General features: G+C 37.2%; 1 protein-coding gene and 1 long non-coding RNA gene across 2 annotated transcripts in view; one reads left to right on the forward strand and one right to left on the reverse strand.

The window, feature by feature from the left end:
* The window catches only part of CCDC34 (coiled-coil domain containing 34), a 37,973-nt gene extending 16,700 nt beyond the window's left edge, over positions 1 to 21,273 (forward strand). Inside the window, exons 3-6 of the mRNA XM_047776113.1 lie at positions 6,088 to 6,195; positions 18,266 to 18,424; positions 18,954 to 19,095; positions 20,736 to 21,273. Coding sequence (XP_047632069.1) covers positions 6,088 to 6,195; positions 18,266 to 18,424; positions 18,954 to 19,095; positions 20,736 to 20,950 — 624 coding nt within the window. The 3' untranslated portion in view covers positions 20,951 to 21,273. The remainder of the gene's footprint in view (positions 1 to 6,087; positions 6,196 to 18,265; positions 18,425 to 18,953; positions 19,096 to 20,735) is intronic.
* LOC125125290 (uncharacterized) lies at positions 4,937 to 13,175 on the reverse strand. The gene is made up of 2 exons (XR_007134404.1): positions 13,016 to 13,175; positions 4,937 to 5,310 (listed from the first exon to the last, which is right to left on the reverse strand). It is a non-coding gene; the product is annotated as an uncharacterized LOC125125290 (long non-coding RNA).
* Positions 21,274 to 22,115: the final 842 nt, after the last annotated feature.

The following is a 22,115-nucleotide window of genomic DNA, read 5'->3' on the forward strand; positions in this document are numbered from 1 at the left end:
GCAGGCTTCCTGGTGTGAAAGGCCAATGCCTGACCACTGGTGGTTGAAGCTGTGTCTTGTTGCTGTAATGGGCAGAGCAGTGTCTAGGGGGTGTGTCTAGAGGCAGCTGTGGGCTCAGGAAGTCTTTAGGCAGCCTGTCTGCTGATGGGTGGGGCTGTGTCCCTGCCTAGTTGTTTGGCCTGAGGCATCCCAGCACTGAAGCCTAAAGACTGCTGGGTGGGGCCAGGTCTTGGTGATAATGAGGGAAGATGACAGCTGCCAATAGGCATGCTCATGTGGCTGAATGTCCCCAAATATGTTTGCCACCAGTGTCCACATTCCCAGGGTGAATCACACTTCATGTCTCCCTAGGAGATTCTCCTAAGACTGGAAGGTAAGTCTAGCCCAGGCTACTGCTTTTGTTCTGGGTTCCATTGCATGTGAGATTTTGTTTGTGCCCTTTAAGAGTGTAGTCTCAGTTTCCCCTTGTCCTGTGGGGCTCCTGAAGCTAAGCCCTACTGGGTTTCAAAGCCAAATGCTCTGGGAGTTGTCTTCCTGGTACCAGTCCCCCAGGCTAGGGAGCTTGATACAGGGCTCAGAACTCTCACTCCTGTGAGAGAGCCTCTGCAGTATGTTTATTCTCCACTTTGCAATCACCCACCCAGGGGTATTGTGAGTCCACCCCTCCTGCCCATCTCCTTGTGGTTCCTTCTTTATGTCTTTAGTTTTGGAAGATCCTTTCTTGCAGGTTTAAGTCTTTTTCATTGATAGTTTTTCTGTAGGTAGTTGTGTTTTTTGTGTGCTTGTGAGAGGAAGTGAGCTCAGGATCTTTCTACCCCATTGTCTTGACCACTCTCTACTGTCATAGCTTTCTTAAAGCTTTTTTATGTATTTTCAGAAATAGTTTGTTGCTGAGACCCTGGAATCTTACTTATTTTACCTCAACCTCAGGTTTTAACATTACTAATTCCATTATTTAGTTTAGTAGCTTTCAGAATACCTGTTCAAAGTAAGGAGTCTGCTTGGCTTCATGTCATACACAAATGCTTACATATCATTTGTATACCTGCTTACATACATATGCTTACATATGTATTTGAAATAATATCTTAACTTTGTGCAGAACCTGGTAATACTCTATTCAAGTCTATTTTTCTTTTCTTTCTTTTTTTTAAAGGCTGGTCATAACCAATAAATTGGTTTTAGACTCATAGTTTGGAAAACTCTGATCTAGTGAACCAGTGGTAATGTTGAGCTCAGTTTATGGTATTTTGCTTCATGTGTAACCTCACTAAAAGTCACTTGGTATGTTAAGAAAAGGAGGATCACTTCAAGTCATTTTTAGAGTCACCATATCATAAAGGAAGTTAATTATGTACAGAAAATTATAAGGAACTCTGGGCTTTGCAGTACATGGAACAAGGCTGAAATTCTCTTGCTATTCTAATTCTGTGACCTTGGAAAAGTTACTTAACTTCTCTGAGCCTCAGTCTTTTCATCTATAAGCCAGATGTTAGAGAGGCAGTGGTAGAGTAGTTAGAAGCCTGAATTTTTGGGCTTTATATCCTGGATTTAAAACATGGACCTTGGACTTTTAACCTCTCTCTGCCTGAATTATCAGTGAGAGGGGAGAATAACATTCACCTCCTAGTGTTACGGGGACTAAGTGAACAGCAGGATGTGGCCTAACATACAGGAAGCACTCCATAAAAGTTAGTTGTTATGTGTTAAAGCAGATGACAGTAACTATTGAAGATTTGTTTTGAGAACAGATTAAAATAATGAACATATGGAGTTCCCGTCGTGGCGCAGTGGTTAATGAATCCGACTAGGAACCATGAGGTTGCGGGTTTGATGCCTGGCCTTGCCCAGTGGGTTAAGAATCTGGTGTTGCCGTGAGCTGTGGTGTAGGTTGCAGACTTGGCTCGGATCCCGTGTTGCTGTGGCTCTGGCGTAGGCCAGTGGCTGCAGCTCCAATTCAACCCCTAGCCTGGGAACCTCCATATGCCGCAGGAAGCGGCCCTAGAAAAGGCAAAAAGACAAAAAAAAAATAATAATAATTTAAAAAATAAAATAAAATAATGAACATAAAGTCCCCACCATATAAGCATGTGTATAATTGGTTGAAAGATTAAAACATTTTCATATATTTAGTCATTTGACATTTCTTGTAGCTGTCATTACTTAATTCTGAAGCAATTAAAGTATTTTACCATATTGAATCTTACCATATCAGCCATGCCAGGGAAATCATAACATATGGGTCAACTGCTTACTTTGGCATAAACTTATTTTGAGCCCTTGTGGGTTTTTAACATTTCTTTTTTTTTTTTTGTCTTTTTGTCTTTTTGCCATTTCTTGGGCCGCTCCCGAGGCATATAGAGGTTCCCAGGCTAGGGGTCAAATTGGAGCTGTAGCTGCCAGCCTACGCCAGAGCCACAGCAACGCAGGATCCGAGCCGTGCCTGCAACCTACACCACAGCTCACGGCAACGCCAGATCCTTAACCCACTGAGCAAGGGCAGGGACCGAACCCGCAACCTCATGGTTCCTAGTGGGATTTGTTAACCACTGCACCACGCCGGGAACTCCTAACATTTCTTTTTTGTGCCTTTCCACTTTGTTTTATTTTCTAAGTCATGTTTTCCTTATTTTTCTGTCCTTATTTACTGTGTTCTCTGATTTGTTTATAGATCATCTCATTAAAAGCACAGGTTTTTAACGGCAAGGAATGAAGGATCCATTTCAGATCCCTGTTAAAGCATGAGGGCCAGAGAATCACTTTGCCAAGGTTTCAGTTAGTGGCAAAGCTGGGACTGGATCCTAGTTCTTTTGACTTCCAATTTCTTAAGTGTTTTTTCCACATAATACCAAGATGCATTTTAGAAATACATGGGTCAGACTAGTATTTAATTTTGAATTTACCCTGGCTTTCTTGCATTCTTCCTTGAAAACTTAAAGGAAAATTTAAAGGTAATTGGGTCATTAAAAAGATCATCCTTTCTCATAAATTTGATGTCAGCAACAGGCATTTAGAGTTGTTTCGGATAGTCCTATAAGATTGAGTTAAAAATTATTTTAACACATCAAAATTTGCTTATAAAGTTTTTTACATTTGTACCTATGTTGAGGTGATACACATGGTAAATATTGAACATTAGTATTGTGAAAAACTAGCATATTGGTTTTGTAGGGCATATACATTTTACTTAAATTTTTATTATTAAAAAAATTCTTGTGGACCGCCTTAAATTCTCTATGGCTTCTGGCTAATTTTAAACATTTACTTTAACATTTCAGTACATTCTGTTCTGAACCATAAAAATTATCTAATTTGTGAATAATCCAGGCCCTTTTTTTTTTTCCCCCCACCATCCTTCCTTTGGCCATTTCATTCATTAGCCCTTAATGAAGGAATAGGACAGGAGATAGAGTTGGTCCAACTCAGAAACTCAATTTTTCTGATTATTACCTTTAGTGGTAAAACATTCTTTGAAAGTCGGCAAAAGCTATTGAAATAAAAGTGCATGTTTAGGATCCTCTTTGGATTTTGGTTTTCTATAATCAAGTGTTTACTCTGTGGGAAAATAGCTGTAATTCTGTTGAAATTCAGTGGTCTACCAGAAGACGACATAGGGGCCTTGTGAGAGAAGACTCCAGCTAAGTCTGGAAGAGGCTTGCTGTGGTGGTGAACAGATGGAGACATTCAGGATGGGAAATTTTGAAAGGGCCCAGCCTTGGAAGGGAGGGTTATATCTCAGAACGTGATGTAAATTGTGAAGTAGCAAAAACTACTTGAACAGACATTGTGAGATTAGAACACTGTTTGGGTCAGTGGTGGCATTTTCTAAGTATTTTTTTGACCCTTCTTTCATCTTTAACTCTTAAATCAACATTAACTAAAATCTGTGAACCATAAAATAAGAATATAAAGTCTGATTTTTTTTGGCTTCTGAGTATAATTATATGAAGAATCTTAAAAGGGTACAAAATGTAATCAGTCATATCTTTAGTTATATATTTAAATAATTACTTTTCTTGACAACAAAATTTAGGACTACTTTGGAAAATATGGTTTTCAAATCTGTATCTAACTTGTCGTACACACACACACACACACACACACACACACACACACACACTCTGCCTTTTTTCTTAACACAAATCCAGACTTTTGGATTCTAACTCATATACTATGGTAACCTCCTAGTCAATCTCTCTCAGAATAGATTTGATCCCTTCAAATGCAGTCTTCAACCTTTAGCATTAAGAGTTTTAAATCAGGAGTTCCCATAGTGACACAGTGGAAACGAATCTGACCAGGAACTATGAGGCTGCAGGTTCGATCCCTGGCCTTGCTTAGTGGATTAAGTATCTGGCGGTGCCGTGAGCTGTGGTGTAGGTCACAGACATGGCTCGGATCCTACGTTGCTGTGGCTCTGGCGTAGGCCAGCAGTTGTAGCTCCAATTAGACCCTTAGCCTGGGAACCTCCATATGCCCTTAAAAGACAAAGGCCAAAAAAAAAAAAAAAAAGGAAAGAGTTTTAAATCATCCCCTTTGCTATGTATTCCTGTTTTATAGTGTTTAATTTGCTCTGCCTGTCTCAAAAGACCATTTTCCATCTAGTTAGTACCACACTCTAATTTTCTGGTCACCCCGCCTCTCCCAGTTTCTCCCTTCTAGTTAAGCCATCTCCTTGTTATTCTCTTCTCATGGTGCTCAGATTTTATAACTATGGACTGTACTCTTTCTCCCCTCACCTCCTCTTCCCTTCTCTTTCCTGAATTCCTATTCTACACAGTAACACACAGTGTAGTACTTAGTTCTTTTGGTGTGTACAGAATCAGATTAGCTCAGAGACTTCTGAAATTTCATCCCTGCATCTCAGTTCTTACTATCTTTATAGTAGGTATTCCATAAAAACAAAATATGAAGTGAATAATCATGGAATAGTAGCTACAGAGGTAATGAAGAATCCTTTTGAAACCAAGATGGATATTTTCCTTTGGGGGAATGGGGGGAGCATAATGTTTAAAGATTGGAAGACTCCGAATGAGTGAGGGTGGCTGTTTTCTGTGGAGCAGAATTTTAGTATGAGAGGTCGTGGAAGACAGGTATCCTGAGGCCACTTGTTCTGAAGTGTACCAGTTATGTTCTTGGTGTCAGGTTTTACGTTCATTTCCTTTAACACATTGGAATTATCTGAGAGTTGAAAAATTGTCCTTCCTACTCCCACCCATGCTCAGGTAGGTAGGTTTTTGGGAAAGGGAGGTATGGGGATAAGGAGTGAGGTCCAGTGGAAGACGTATTAAAGTATCCAGTTGTTGGTATCTAAGGAGAGAGAAGAAAAATAACCAGTAATTAATGGTAGTAGAGTTCTAGAAGTCTACTTTGAACAGCATTCTCAACTAATGCAGTAATTTAACTGATGAGTGACAGAGTGGTGGCATTCAGCTTGTAGTTTTATTTGGCCATACTTTCCACATTCTTTCTCCTGAGGAAATGCCCAAACGTGTAGATTCGAGTGACAGCAAGGCAGTTAAATAATCTGGGATATGAATGTGGTTTTGTTTTACACTCCAGCAGCTATAAAATCAGTGAAGAAAAATCTGGATCCTTTTTTTTTTTCCTACAGAAAATTGAATGGCTTCTTTACTTTTCTTCTTTGGTGTAACTCTTGAATTAAAAGTTTAATTTAGGGATTATTTAATTCCTATCCTTTATCTTCATCAAGAATCTAGAAGCTTTTTTTTATAACTGTAAAAAAGTTGCAGTTCTCTTGAGCGTCTGCCAATAGTGTACAGTAATGCCAAATTTATGTGTGGGAAAGTTGATTTCAATGAGGGTAATTTAGCTGAAGTTTAGTCTAAGAAACTAGTGTTTTTCTGCCAAGCAATTATTTGCATTTCTAAAAAATGTCTTATACTTTTTTACCAATGCTTTCTTTTCATCATAGACTAGTTACTTAAGCTAGTTATTGTCACTAATGGTATATTTTCTATAAAGGAAACTATATTTTTATTTAATTTGGTTCACCTCAGACCTAAAAAAATATGTGCTTTGAGTACTTCTATTAAATGTTGCCTTTTGTTTGAATAAAATCCACAGGAATTAAATCAACAGCTAGAAAAAAAGAAAGAAGTGGAAGAACGTGAAAAGAGAAAGATAATTGCTGAAGAAAAGCACAAGGAATGGGTTCAGAAAAAGAATGAACAGGTAAGGGGGGAGAAAGTGCACACACAGACTAACATCTTCTTAGCAGTCTTCTCCCTGTTATACTCCTCGTCATTACCTAGGTTTTTCTCAGTTTCTCTAACGTTCTTTCTTCTCAGACCTGATTTTTTCCCTCCCCTCATGGACATTTATCAGGTCCTTTGCTGTTTGCTTTTCCTCTTTTTCCCTCATGTAGCTTCCGCTCATATACAGGTGCAGGTAGGTAGTCAGGAAGTCTACATGTCTAGACTTGACCTCCCCAAGTCTTGGATTTCCATCTGTTAGGTTAGTAGGCAGGCACCTCTGGGACTGCAATCTCAAACAGCCCACTTTTATCCATTCTCCTCTGATAGAACCATCATCCTAATTCCTTGATTTCTAAAATTGGTACTACCATCATCTGAGTCACCTAGTCATGAACAGAATTTTCTCTTGTTTCTAGTCATCCCTGCCTTTCCTTTACAATCACCACTCTCCTGTTTGTGGTATCTTCTTGTCTGGTCTCATTACATTTTTTCAGCTTATTTATGTTTACTTTCCAAAACAGGAATGTAAGCCCCATAAAGGCAGGGATTTTTGCCTCTTGTTCAGTTATCCAGCAGCTAGATCAGTACACGATGCATAAAAATGCACCCAAATGTGACTTTATCCTCTGTATCCCTGCCAGACTAATCTTGCCAAAAAGTCAAATGTCATTCCTCAGTTGGAAATATATCTTTCCTGATTCCCCACTGTCCTCTGAATAAAGACCTTCTGTTCTCTGAGCTATGTCTCCTTATGCTCGTGCTGCACTTCATTCTGTGCTGTTGACTTCTTATTGGCATCTTTGGGGAGGACACTTAGGATAAGCATAGCCCATCTTCTTGGACTATTAGTTTTGCTGGAAAATTTTGAAAAGAAAAATAATTATTATATTATAGGAAGCACAGCTATTTAATGGAGTAGAACATAAATTTTAATATTATTTTTAAGATACATGATAGATTTCAAAGAAATCTTGGGCTTTGGACTACACTCCCCAGCCCCCAGGAACATGTGTTCGTGAGAAGTTTTAAGAACATTTCCATTCTGTTTCTCACATCCTTTTTTTAAAATATATATATGATATTTCTTCAGTATGGGATCTCATCACACTTTCTACCCTTTCTTTCATTATCCAACATAAAAATATTTCCTACATGAAGCATTTACTGATCACATGCTGGAAACTCTTTCCTTTTCTGGTTTAATTTATATCACTTTATCATATACTATCTTGTATTATCTATATATTTTGTTGCTATTTTGTGTTTTGCAAATGCCTTCACTTCCTTGGTAATTTTTAGACACTAAAGGGTAGGAGTTATTTATGTTACTTTTTTTTTTTTTTGGCTGCACCCACAGCATGGGGAAGTTCTCCAGCCATGGATCTAACCCAGGCCACAGCCATAATCAGAGCCACAGCTGTGACAACACCAGATCCTTAACCCCATGAGCCACCAGGGAATTCCTATATTAATTCTTATAAGTTAAAATATCTAATATAATGCTTTGTAATATGTGTTTTTGGAGTAAATGAGTGAATGAATAAATATATTATCTTCCTTTCAATTCTGATACATTCTTGTATTAGATCACAAGTTAGAAATTTTAAAAATACTTATTTTATTGTCAGTTTGTTTTCTGATGTGATTTTTTACATATTTAGAATGCTACTGCTTTTATATTTTTATGAATTCTGTTAAATATTTAAATTATAAGACAAAAGTTTTAAATTATTTCTGTGAAGCCATCAGATCTTGGACTTTTGTTGGAAGTTTTTTTTTTTGTCTTTTTGCTATTTCTTGGGCCAACTCCCACGGCATATGGAGGTTCCCAGGCTAGGGGTCAAATCGGAGCTGTAGCCACCGGCCTACACCAGAGCCACAGCAACTCGGGATCCGAGCCGCGTCTGCAACCTACACCACAGCTCACGGCAACGCCGGACCCTTAACCCACTGAGCAAGGGCAGGGACCGAACCCGCAACCTCATGATTCCTAGTCGGATTCATTAACCACTGCGCCACGACGGGAACTCCTTGTTGGAAGTTTTTTAAGCACGGATTCAATTTCAATACTTGTAATTGGTCTGTTCATATTTTATATTTCTTCCTGGTTCATTTTTGGGATATGGTACCTTTCTAAGATTTGTCCATTTCTTCTAGGTTGTCCATTTTATTGGCATATAATTAATTGCTTGTGGTAGTCTCTTATGGTCCTTTGTATTTCTGTATTGTTTTGTAACTTTTTTCATTTCTAATTTTATTGATTTGGGCCCTCTTTTTTTCTCTGAGTGTGGTAGAGAAAAGAGCACTTATTTTTGCTCTGCTCTTTATGATTTCTTTCCTTTTACTAACTTCGGGTTTTGTTTCTTCTTCCTTCTTGAGTTGCTTTAGGTATAAGGTTGTTTGAGACTTTTCTTACATCTTGAGGTAAGCCTGTACTGTTATAAATTTCCCTCTTTGAACTGCTTTTGCTGCATCCCATAGGTTTTGGATCATAGTGGTTTTTTTTTTTTTCATTGTCTCTAGGTATTTTTTTGATTTCCTCCTTGACTTCTTCAGTGATCCATTGTTGTTTTAGTAGCATATTATTTAGCCTCCATGTGATTCTGGGTTTTTGCAGGGTTTTTTTGGTAGTCAATTTCTAGTTTCATAGTGTAATGGTCAGAAAAGATGCTTGATACAATTCTTAAATTAACTGAGGCTTGCTTTGTGGCCCAGCGTGTGAGAATGTTCTATCTGCACTTCAAAAGAATATGTATTCTGCTGCTTTTGGGTGAAATGTGCTATACATGTCAATTAATTTCATCTGGTCTAATGTGTCATTTAAGGTCAGTGTTTCCTTATTGATTCTCTGTCTGGATGATCTGTCCATTGATGTAAGTGGGGTGTTAAAGACCCCCAGTATTATTGTGTTACTGTCAATTTGTTTTATGTCTGTTAACATTAAAACTTTTTTTTTTGTCTTTTGTCTTTTTTGTTGTTGTTGTTGTTGCTATTTCTTGGGCCGCTCCCGCAGCATATGGAGGTTCCCAGGCTAGGGGTTGAATTGGAGCTGTAGCCACCGGCCTACGCCAGAGCCACAGCAACGCGGGATCCGAGCCGCGTCTGCAACCTACACCACAGCTCACAGCAACGCCGGATTGTTAACCCATTGAGGAAGGGCAGGGACCGAACCCGCAACCTCATGGTTCCTAGTCGGATTCGTTAACCACTGCGCCACGACGGGAACTCCTAAAACTTTTTTTTTATTGGAGTATAATTAACTTAAAATGTGTTGGTTTATGTCTGTTAACATTTGCCTTATATAATGAGTTGCTCCTTTGTTGGGGGCATATTTGTAATTGTTATGTCTTCTTGGATTGATCCCTGATCATTACATAGTGTCCTTCTTTATCTCTTGTAATAGTCTTTAAAGAGTATTGTGTCTGATATGAATATTGTTATTCCATTTTTCTTTTGAGAATACCTTTTTCCATCCCCTCACTTTCAGTCTGTATGTGTCTCTGAATCTGAAGTGGGTTTCTTGTAGACAGCATATATATGGGGCTTGTTTTTGTATTCAACCAATCTATGTCATTTGGTTGAAGCATTTAGTCCATTTTTCATTTAAGGTAATTATCAATATGTATGGTTTTATTGCCTATTTGTTAATTGTTTTGGATTTGTTTTGCAGGTCTTATTTCTTCTTTTCCTCTTTTGTTCTTTTTCTCTTGCAATTTGATGACTGTCTTTAGTGTTTTGTTTGGATTCCTCTTTTAAATTTGTGTGTATATTTATTATAGATTTTTGTTTTTTGGTTACCATGAGGTTTCGATATATAGTTTTGATATAGCAGAACATATATATATCTTAATTTCAAGTGTATTTCAAATAGCATGCATTGGAACAGTCCTCCTGTCACAGTTGTTGGTTTAGATATCATACTTGTGTGAGGATGGTTTCCTACCTTTACCATATGTTTGCTTTACTGATGAACTTTCCTGTTTCCTAATTTTCTGGTTTATACTTGTAGCTTTTTCTTGTCCAACCAGAGACATTCTTTTAGCATTTGTTGTAAAGCTAGTTTGGGGGTGCTAAATTTTTTAGCTTTTGCTTGCCTCTAAAGCTTTCGATTTCTCTGTCAAATCTGACACAAGCCTTGCTGGGTAGAGTATTCTTGGTTACAGGTTTTTCCCCTTCATCACTTTATATCATGCCACTCCCTTCTGGCCTTCAGAGTTGCAGCTGAAAAATCAGCTGATAACCTCCTGAGGGTTTCCTTGTATATTATTTGTTGCTTTTAACATTTTATCTTAATTTTTGTCCATTTGATTACTTTGTATTTTGGGTGGTCCTCCTTGGATTGATTCTGTATGGTACTCTGCGCTTCCTGGACTTGGGTGAGTGCTTACTTTCCCATGTTAGGGATATATATTCAGCTATTATTTCTTCAAATATCTTCTCAGGCCCTTTCTCTCCCTCTTATCCTTCTGGGACCCCTATCATGTGATTGTTGATGTGTTTGAGGTCTCTTAAACTGTCTTTGTTTCTTTTCATTCTTTTTATTCTGTGCCAAGGCAGTGATTTCCTCCACTGTCTTCCAGCTCACTTACCTTTTCTTATACCTTATTCTGCTATTGATTCCTTCTAGTGCATTTTTCAGTTACTATATTCTTCAACTCTGTTTAGTTCTTTTCTCTTTGTTAAAAACTTCTTACTCTGTGCCTCCATTCTTTCCCAAGTTTTTGGATCATCTTTACAATCATTACTCAGAACTCTTTCTTGGGTAGATTGCTTATTTCCACTTCACTTAGTTCCCTCATCTGGAATATATTCCTGTGCCATCTCATTTTGTTTAAATTTCTTTTTTTTCTTTCTTTTTTTTAAATGTATGTAGTAGCTTAGTTAGGTTTCTTGACCTTGGAGAAGTGGCCTCCTGTAGATGTGTTATGTGTCCCAGCAATACAATCCCTCTAGTCACCCAAGGGCCAGGGACCAGCTAATCCCAGAGTAGGATCTGACCTGTGTTTGCAGACTCAGTTCTGCAGGCTGCAGGATCGTGGTATCCTTCCTTATGGTGTCTGCCCACTCATGGGTGGAGTTGGATCTAAACCCTCTGATGATGGTATCAAGGGGCATATCTAGAGGTGGCTGTGGGCTCAGAAAATCTTAAGCCAACCTGCCGGTTGAGTGGTGGGGCTGTATTCCTGTATTCCTGTCATGTTGGTTGTTTGGCCTGAGGCATCCCAGTACTGGAGCTTAGAGCCTTTTGGGTGGGGCCAGGTCTTAGTGCTAATGTTCCAAGCAAGATATTAGCCTTCAGATAAATATGCCTGGATATGTTCACCATGAGCTTTTATGTTCCAAGAGAGAGGTGCAGCTACACTCTGCCTCCCCAGGAGACCCTCCAAGACCAGCAGGTAGGTCTGGCCCAGGCTCCTCTGGAGTATTGCTTTTGCTCTGGGATTCAGTATGTGCAAGACCTTGTGTGCCCTCTCCAAGAGTGGAGGCTCTGTCCCATCCTCCACTCAGCCCCCTGGCTGGCCTTCAAAGCCAAATGCTTTGGGGTTACTTTTACTGATTCCAAACCCCCAAACTGAGGAGTCTGACATGGTGCTCAGAACTCTGTCATGTGGGAGAACTTCTGTGATATAATTATTCTCCAGTTTGTTGAGTCACCCACCCCAAGGGGGTAGGGTATGTGATTTGATTATATCACGAATGCACCCCTCCTACCATCTCAGTGTGATGTCTAGCCTTTGGATATGGAATATCTTTTTTGGTAGGTTCCAGTGTTTTTATTGATGGCTGTTCAGCAGTTGTGAATTTGGTGTTCTCATGGGAGGAGGTGAGCTTAAGTCCTTCTACTCTGCCATCTTGTCTCCAGATTTTCTCTACAACATTGAGGAAATAGCTAAGAATTTTGAGAATGAGGATTGGGACTCCTTTGCTCCATACCTTCAACTGGAGTCCTGAACTGCTTTATCTGTTGCAGGTTCAGAGAAATCTTCAATCTCTCTTGATCCCAGGGAAGCCTGAGAAAGTCCAAAATCCTAGGGGGCTACTCTTCCCTTGAGGATAGAGTAAGAAACTCTAAATTATTTCTGATTTTTTTATTACTATTTTTGAATACTTAGTGGTACTAGTAAGAGTACCTAGTAAAATAATTCCAGTAAGTTGAAGATGGCATGGCTTTCTTCACCCAGGTATTTTAAGAAGGAAATCGGCTAGACATGTATGTATTATAACCATAAGTATATCTGTTCTTTACTTCAGAATAAGTTATTATTTTTTCAAGTTTGCTACATCCCATAATACAACAAAAAGAGTTCTTTTGTCAATAAATGCCAAAATCAAAATAAGCCTGTGTGGCCAGTGCCAAACTCTGAGTGATCCTTTTTTGAAATTTATAACTATAAAATAAAGTAGTTTTGCATGTATTGAATAGTATGCTCTCTCCCCTAAAAGCTTCTCTTATCTTCTAGCTCCATTAAGCTCATTTTACCATGCCAATCAAACATAGTTTTTGTTTGTCTAAGAATGTAGAGATGATATATTCTCTGTTTTAATTAGTGGCAGTAGGCCTAATCCAATTATTTGAGAAAAATTTTCTTTCTTTTGGAGGGAAGTGGCTTGCCCTGACATAAATCACTAATTATTGAAAGCAAGATTCCATAAGTTTGAGAAGAGTTTAAAAATGAACCCTGAGAAATTAAATGTACTTATTCTGCAGAATTCTTGTGCATGCTAAGGAAAATTGATCACTCATTTTTTTTTTTAGGACCTATCAGATTTCTTACTTCAATCTTGGTTACATTTACCTCTATTTGTAAAGACTGCTCTTCTGGTTCTTCTCTTCCTGTCTGGCATGGAGCTTTTTTCTCCTCTGTTTACATTTCATGGTGTGTGGTCCTCTGCTGCCTCCAGCTTCATTCACGTTTTAGCTGTATCTGTGGCGTTATTTTCTCTAAGTCATTTTCACTGTGTTCTATCAAAAAATCAGACAAAAAGAATTTGTGTATCCATTAGCAAAGCTAGTTTCTTATATTGTGACTGTGAATTGTTAAATCCTTTTCAAATAAATGGCTTATCTCATCTAGCACTCTGACATTTGTGTTGCCATGCAAACTCCACATATTTTATAAAAGGGCATTTTGCCTTTAGTGTTGAAACTATTTAAAAATAGAATTATTTTTAATTCTCAACCTAGAAATTACTTTTTAGTGTTAAAAAGTAATTGCAATCAAGAAAGCATGTGATTGATAACACTTTTATTGGTGCATCATTCATGCATTCAATACTTTTAATATGTGCCATGTTCTATTGAAGGAACCAAAATAGAAATTCAGGAACTTTTGAGTAGTCAGTTTTGTTATTTTCCTTAGTTGCAATAAATAAAGTTTCTCTCAGGGCAACATCTTAGAAAAAAAGAAAAAAAAAAGATTTATTGTTGTGCTCTGTGTGGTATAGAACTGGAATGCCAGAAAATCTAAAGCTGCTTAGCTGTTGGTTATTCTCTCTGAGTACCTCTGAGTGGCTGCTCTGTTCTCCTTTTGCTAACTAAGGGCATTCCATTCTTTCTTCTGTAGTTTAACTGCTACATAGAGCCTGGTTGATATTTTATTCATTTATTTATTTTTGTCTTTTTGCCATTTCTTGGGCCACTCCCGTGGCATATGGAGGTTCTCAGGCTAGGGGTCGAATCGGAGCTGTAGCTGCCAGCCTATGCCAGAGCCACAGCAACGCGGGATCCGAGCCACGTCTGTGACCTACACCACAGCTCACAGCAACACCAGAACCTTAACCCACTGAGCAAGGCCAGGGATGGAACCTGCAACCTCATGGTTCCTAGTTGGATTCGTTAACCTCTGCGCCATGACGGGAACTTCCCTGGTTGATATTTTAAAATCAACTTCATTGAGCTATAATTGGCATATGATAAAATACACCTATTTTAACTTTGATGAGGTTTCACAAGCTTATGTTCCTGTACAACCAGCATCACAGTCAAGATAGAGAATATTTCCTTCACTCCAAAAGTTCCCTTGTGCCCCTTTGTATTCAAGCCCTGCTGCCCACCCCCCACTAACCCCAGCTCCAAGGAAGCCATTAGTCTGCATTCTGTCCCTGTAGATTCAATTTGCCTTTCCTAGAATTTCCTATGTATATATATGTTCCTTTGTATTAGGCTTTTACTTTAAAAATTTGCTGCTGTGTGACCATAAAGATTTTTCCTTTTTATTACTGAATAGTATTCCGTTCTATGGAATACCACAAATTGTTTATCCATTCACTGGTTGATGGATAGTTGACTTGTTTCCAGTTTTGGAATACTATGACTAAAATTCTCTGACCACTTACATACAAGTCTTTTTGTGGACACTCGTTTTCGTTTCTCTTGGGTAGATGCCCAGGGACTGAATTTCTGAGTTGTATGGTAAATATGTGTTTAACTTTAAAAAACAGTTTGTCAATTTCTTATAAAGTACTTGTGCCGTTTTACATTCCTACCCCTATTCTATGAGAGTTCCAAGTGCACTACATCCTTACCAGATTGTCAGCCTTTTTCATTTTAATTGTTCAATTAATGTAGTAGTATGTCACTGTTTTAATTTTCATTTTTTTCTGAGCTCTAATGATATTCACCCTCTTTTCATAAGTTTATTCTATTAGTCTACCAGGGCTGCCATAACAATGTATCACAGACTAAGTGCCTTAAATGATAGAAACAGTCCAAAGCAAAGGTGTCCACAAGGTTTGGTCTCTCCGGTGGCCTCTCTTTGAATTGCTAGCGACTGCCTTCTTGCCATACCCTCATGTGACCTTTTCTCTGTCCCATCCTTGATGTCTCCTCCTCCTCTTCTAAGGACACTGGTCCTTTTGGATTAGGGCTCTACCCTCATGACCTTAATTACCTCTTTACAAAGCCTATCTCAGAATAAAGTTACTTGGAGATTTAGGGCTTCAACATATGAATTTTGGTAGGATGCAATTCAGTCATACAGCATTATTCGCCATTCTGCATCTCCTAGGGCTCTTTTGTTATTGTTTAGTTTTGTATTTAATTTTTGCCCATTTTGTGGAAGGATTGTATGTCTTAATTGTAAGTTGTAAGAGTTCTTTATATACTCCTTTAAGTCCTGTAACATATGTATTATAAATATTTCCTCCTATTTAATTTTTTTTTGTGTGTGTGTGTCTTTTTGCCATTTCTTGGGCCGCTCCTGCGGCATATGGAGGTTCCCAGGCTAGGGGTGGAATCGGAACTGTAGCCACTGCCTACACCAGAGCCACAGCAACGCGGGATCCGAGCTGCGTCTGCAACCTACACCACAGCTCACGGCAACGCCAGATCGTTAACCCACTGAGCAAGGGCAGGGACCGAACCCGCAACCTCATGGTTCCTAGTTGGATTCGTTAACCACTGCACCACGACGGGAACTCCCCTCCCATTTAATTTTTAATGGCATGTTTTAAGGAGCAGACATTTTAAATTTTGGTTAAGTCCCATATTTGTTTTTTCCTTTATAGTTTGTGGATTTTGTGCTCTATATAAATGGTTGCCTATGCCAAGGTTGTAAAAATATTCTCCATTGTTTTCTTTTAGAAATTTTATAACATCGCCTTTTACCTGAATGTTTGAGTTAGTTTAATATTGGTATGTGTTAAGGGTCAAGGTTCATTTTTCTTTTGCATATGGATATCCAGTTGTTCCAACACCATGTGTTGGAAAGATAATATTTTCCCTATTCACTTACCTTATTAGCACTTCTATTTAAGATCAGTTGACCATATATGTCTGGGACTATTTCTAGATTCTGTTCTATTGATCTATGTCCTATATTAGTACTACATAGCTGGTTACTGTAGCTTTGTACAGTAATTCTTGAACATATAATTCTTCAAATAAAATAGTGTAAGTCCTCCATCTTTTTTCATCTATTTCAAAATTATTTTAGTTGCTCTGCATCTTTCCATGTACAGTTTAGAATTAGCTTATCAATTTCCCCTATCATAGTTGCTTGAATAGTGCCTGATACTATTGATATTGCATTAAGTACATGGATCATTCTGGAGAAGATTGCTGTCTTAATATCAAATTACAAATCTATAAACATGTTTTTTCTTTTTATTAATGTCATATTTAATTTACCTTTTTTTGGTTTTCAGTGTATAGGGGTATCATTCATCTTTTGTTAAATATATCATGTTTTCATGTTAATGATGAGAGCAGTTATCTTATTCCTAAAATTATCTTATACTTTCATACTTGGTTTTCATATCAGAGAAATACTGTTATTTTAAAATAAGCTCGGATGTGTTCTCTTTTTCTCTGTTTTCTAAAATGATTCACGTACTATTTGGTATTATTTCTTCCTTAAATATGTAATAGAATATACCAGTTAAACTCTTGGAAGCCTATTTCTTCTTCACTCAGTTTTGGAAAGTGGTGTATTTTTAAATTAAATTGAATCTATTGGCAAAAAATTGTTTTCAACATTCTCTCATATGTATGAGAGATCTGTAGTCATTTGCCACTTACCAATCTGTGTGACCTTGAGCAAAATACTTAACTTCTTTGTGCCTTAGCTTCCTCATCTGTTAGATAAGATCTTAATAGTATCTTTCTCATTTCGTGGTTGTAAGAATTAATTGACACAGAACATACATATAAAGTGTACAGAATAGTAACAGGCAGAGTTAGCACCGAATATGTAGCTGGAAACAGTGTAGAATGATTCCCATTGATGAGCTTGTGGGGAGTCTCATGAGTCAGACAGAGATAGAGTGAGATATTCTCCAAGATCCTATTTAATCTTGTGGATTTTCTGACTGTAGGAAGTAGTTAAATTCAAGTATTATTTCAAAGGATGTTCAGTTTTCAGCAAGAAAGGATTTCTTTTGGCAGCTATTGGCTGCCTCACCAGAAGGAAATGCAACAACTTGGGGAACGACACTGGCTTTGATTTTTAAGACCTGCCTTTTCCTCCACAGCACTGGACATATGTTGTATGTAACTGGTGTTTGTTACTTGGATCTTATGGGAATTGCTTATATAAAGTATTCTGTAAGATGCTTTCAGGGGAAGAATTTTCCCATCTTGGCTCATATTTCTTTGTTCCATGAAGGGTGATATATATGGCATGTGTATTGCATACAATTTATGCCTTGCAGATTATTTTCTTAACCTTTGATAAAGAAAGCTAACTGTGTCATTGGTTATTTAGAATTTAGCTGTGTTGATAGATTATTTTTTGAAAAAAAAAAATGGAAAAAAATTTTGATTTACAGTTTGTGTCAAATTTTCTTACAGAGGGCTATATAAATAGTTTAGGCTTTGTGGACCATACAATCTCTGTTGCCACAATTTAACCTTGCTATTGTGGTTGAAAAGCAGTCAGACAATAAATGTGTGCGGCAACGTTTCTATAAAACTTTATTTACAAATTCAAGTGGTTGATGGACCATATTTGGCTTGCAGGCCTTAGTTTTCCAACTCCTGGTCCATGTAAGACTTACAAGAATTACAGAGCCAGAGATTTCTCTGTATGTGCCCTTATAGCACTACTTAATAGGCCAAAAACATTATTTGTTTATCCTCTGTAACTCTGATGGTGAAGATTTATCCAAGCATTCACATTGGCAAGTTGTCTGGGAAATGTGTATATATGTGGTTCCTATTTTAGAGTGAGGGTAAACATCCATTAAAAATACTAAGGTTTAGGGCAGTGAACAGAATTACAGGTTGTAATTTCTTTTCATTAACTTATTCAACAAGTTTTCATGGAATACCTACTGTTTACTCAACGCTGTCTCAATCTCAATATACTTGATCAAGCAAGAGCTTTGTTAGGCCATCATAAAACATATACTGGAGATAGTAGACTAAAATCGATCAGGTAATTGTAGGTATGTTAGTTATATTATTTCATAAGTCACATTGTGTCAACTGCTGTGTTATCACCTATATAATAAAAAGTTGAAGTTTAGAAAATTACGGTATAATACTCCTTCCTTGTAGGAGGATAATTGTAGATATTCCAATTGAAATTCCTTCATTTTTATTTAAGAAAAGAAAAGAAAGGGAACAAAAAATTAATAAGGAAATGGAGGAAAAAGCAGCAAAGGAACTGGAGAAAGAACATTTGCAAGAAAAAGCAAAAGAAAAATATCAAGAATGGTTAAAGAAAAAAAATGCTGAAGAATGTGAGAAGAAGAAGAAAGAAAAGGTATTTTTACTAAAGTGATCACTTGGAGTATATGGCTTGGATGTTTATGTGTGCCAGCTATATTGCATACAAATAGAAAATTGCCACTATCTTAGCATAACATAACTACATGAAGCTATCCCTACTTGTTATACTGTGATTAAGCTTCAGAAATGAATATACATTTGTGGTTTTCTTAGGTTGAGAAATATTAATGAGCCTCTGGATATTTTTTTTCATTTAGGTTCAATCTGATGTTTATGCTTTTAAATATGTACATTTATGGAATGTTTTATAAATCACTCTTCTATTTTCAAAACAGCAAATTACTTTTTTTGTCTAGAGTTCATGTCCTCTTGTTTAGAGGCAGCCACCTTCATGTCACACCCCTGATCATGTTACATTTTGCTAATTATAGTAATATGATTCAATGTTTATGATCAGTAAGCCATTGGGATGGGGAGGTACTGGGGAAAAGAATCAGTAGAATTTGAATAGAATTTTTAGTTACAGAATATCCCTGGAGATTCTTTGGTCTTGTCATTTTAAGGAAAAAGAAAAACAGCGGCAAGCTGAATTACAGGAAAAAAAGGAAATAGCAGAAAAAAAGTTTAAGGAATGGTTGGAAAATGCAAAAAATAAACCTCGTCCAGCTGCAAAGAGCTATGGTTATGCCAATGGAAAACTTACAGGTTGGTTTTTATGTTATGTGGCTTACATAAATATGGCTTACAGGAGCAAATATTATACATTATGTTTCCTTTTGACAGAAATAGAAATGTGTAAAAATCATTTTTCTTTCAAATTACTATTTTCTGGAAGATTATAACATGCTATGTTCCTGTGGAGATACTACAAATTTGTTGTCATTCTCTAAAATCAGATACATTTTTAAAGGCAGTAGTGGCAAAACTGCAAAGTAATAATTTCTAACATTGAGAAACAAGTAAAATTTTCTTATATTCCTTGGATTTTAAAGCCTTCATCAGAACATACTTAAGGGGTCATTTTCTTCCCCTCCTTCTAACCCTCTCTGAGACAGAGGCCACCATGTCTTTGGCACATTCTTTTTGCATTTTGGGATACTAGACAGCATATGAACCAGGCAAAAGTGGGTTGGCCTTTAGGCTTGGTCCCATTATAAATAGCAATGCATGTTTTTCTTTGTCCTTCTTGTTGGAAGCTCATACCTTGCTGACAGCTGCCTTCACTTGTTTAAGTGATTTATTATTAAAAATACTCCCATTCTGTTTTGTTCACACAATAGAACATATTCCAGACTTTGTTTTGACCATCTTGGTGAAGTGTGTGTTGACATATCTCTGCAGTCAAAGTGGGTTGCCAGTGTCTGAATGACACATTCCTGCTGTCAGGATTTAGGCCTCTCCTGCATGTCACAAAGGTCATCCATTACAGCTACTGAGCATGGGATGCTTTTTTTTTTTCTTTCTTGTTTGAAATAAGAGTAATAGGCAGTGGTTCTAGCCAAACGATTGGATAGTAAAAGTTAAAACTTAGGTGGACTCTATAGATTGATTAGAAATTAATTGCTGAAATAATAGATTATTTTAGTAGTTTTTATTGCATTTTATTCTAATAAACATATGTTTATCTGCAAATGCTCTACCACTTTAATCAAAATTATAGTGATATTATGAAATCTCATTAATTTGAGTAACATTTATTTATTTTTTAGAACCGCACCCGTAGCATATGGAGGTTTCCAGGCTAGGGGGTGAATAGGAACTGCAGCTGTAGGCTTACCCCAGAGCTCACAGCAGTGCCAGATCCTTAACCCACTGAGCGAGGCCAGGGATCATATCCACATCCTCATGGATCCTGGTCGGGTTCGTTAACCACTGAGCCACCAAGGGAACTCCTAATTTGAGTAACAGTGATTTAGAACTTCAGTGGTTTTAAACAAGAATCTTGGTTCACTTTAGCTACATATGCAACATACATTTTTTTCTATAAACTTTAATGTCTGTGTTCAGTGGTATCCCAGACTGCATTAAGGAAATGAAGATTTTCTTTATTTTAAGGGTTCTAAAATTAATTTCTTAGAAATTTTACATATGTTTTATATAGACTTTAATGTTCTTTGAATGTTTATAATTATTTATATTTTACTTTTTATGGAAAAATTTACAGTATTCAAAAAGTGTTACTTGGAAAATATTTGAGAGTTCAAGTTTTAAAGGGGTCAAATTGGTTAATCTATGATATTTTGGCCCTTTTAATATTTTAACATTTTTTTAGGAATTTTAAAATAAGTAGTTTTTTTGATCTCAAGGAGTTTTCTTGTTTTGTTTGGATTTTTTAATAATTTTAGGTTTTTACAGTGGAAATTCTTATCCAGAACCAGCTTTTTATAACCCAATTCCATGGAAGCCAATCCCTGTGCCTCCTTCCAAAGAAGCAAAGGATCTATCAGGAAAGAAGACTAAAAGGCCTGTGATAAGCCAGCCACACAGGTCATCCTCTCTGGTAATGCATAAAGCCAGAAGTAATCTTTGCCTTGGAACTCTGTGCAGAATACAAAGATAGTGGGTGTGGGAAATTACATGCTTTGGTTTGGAGCTATTTCATTTTAAAATCAGAAATTGTTTTTTACTCCTTAGTCAGTAGCTAAACATTTGATGTGATTATTGACAAGTTCAAATTTTTGCATTTGTATATGGAGTCCTTAAAGTTAATTAATTAATTTTATAAATTTTCATTTTTATAAATGCTTCTAGGTTGATCTTGCATATTTATTGTTTTGCAGGATAAGTGACTGAATAATCTAACAATTGTGTTTGTACTTAGCTTTTATTAAAACTACCATCTAATAATACCAATAAAACCAGTAATTTTCATATGTTCTTTCATATTGTATGTTGTTTGTGTTTATAAACATAGTAAGATTAAGTCATTCAAATAAGCATTTTTAATTTGCATCCTCAAGATAATTCTTAGAAGAATCTAAATGGGTTAGAATCCCACAGTAATCAAAAACAGTCTTTGTTGATGACTTTTGGTATATTTTTCCCTGTGTAGTTTTTTGTTTGTTTGTTTTTTGTCTTTTTAGGGCCATATCTGTGGCATATGGAAGTTCCCAGGCTTGGGGTCCAATTGGAGCTGTTGCTGCTGGCCTATGCCACAGCCACAGAAACACCAGAGCCCAGCCACATCTGTGACCTGCACTACAGCTCATGGCAATGCCGGATCCTTAACCCACTGAGCGAGGCCAGGGATGGAACCCTCAACCTCATCGTTCCTAGTCAGATTCATTTCCACTGCGCCATGACGGGAACTCCTCCCTTTGTAGAATTTTTAAATCACTAACTGGAGGCATGTTTGGTAACAGAAATGAGGGTTAGGATTTTGAAAGGAAAATTAAAAAAACATTCTTTTGGGCTCTTTCTTGATCTTAGATTGATATGCATTAATCTTGAGACACTAATAATATTTTGCTATACTTTGTAGAAATAAACATTATACTTAGGTCATTAATTTTGAAATTAGAAATATCAATGCATTATTTTTTTTCTTGGCCAGGGCCATAGCATGCAGAAATTCCTGAGCCATAGCAGTGGTAATGACAAATCCTTAACTGCTAGGCCACCAGGGAAGTCCTGGGTGCCTTTTATTTTCTATTTTTTATTTTTTTTTTCATTTTGGCCTTTGAGCCACAGTTGTGACCTACACTGCAGCTGTGGCAACTCCAGAT

Source organism: Phacochoerus africanus, chromosome 4, assembly GCF_016906955.1.
Source record: "Phacochoerus africanus isolate WHEZ1 chromosome 4, ROS_Pafr_v1, whole genome shotgun sequence".
NCBI lineage: Eukaryota > Metazoa > Chordata > Mammalia > Artiodactyla > Suidae > Phacochoerus > Phacochoerus africanus.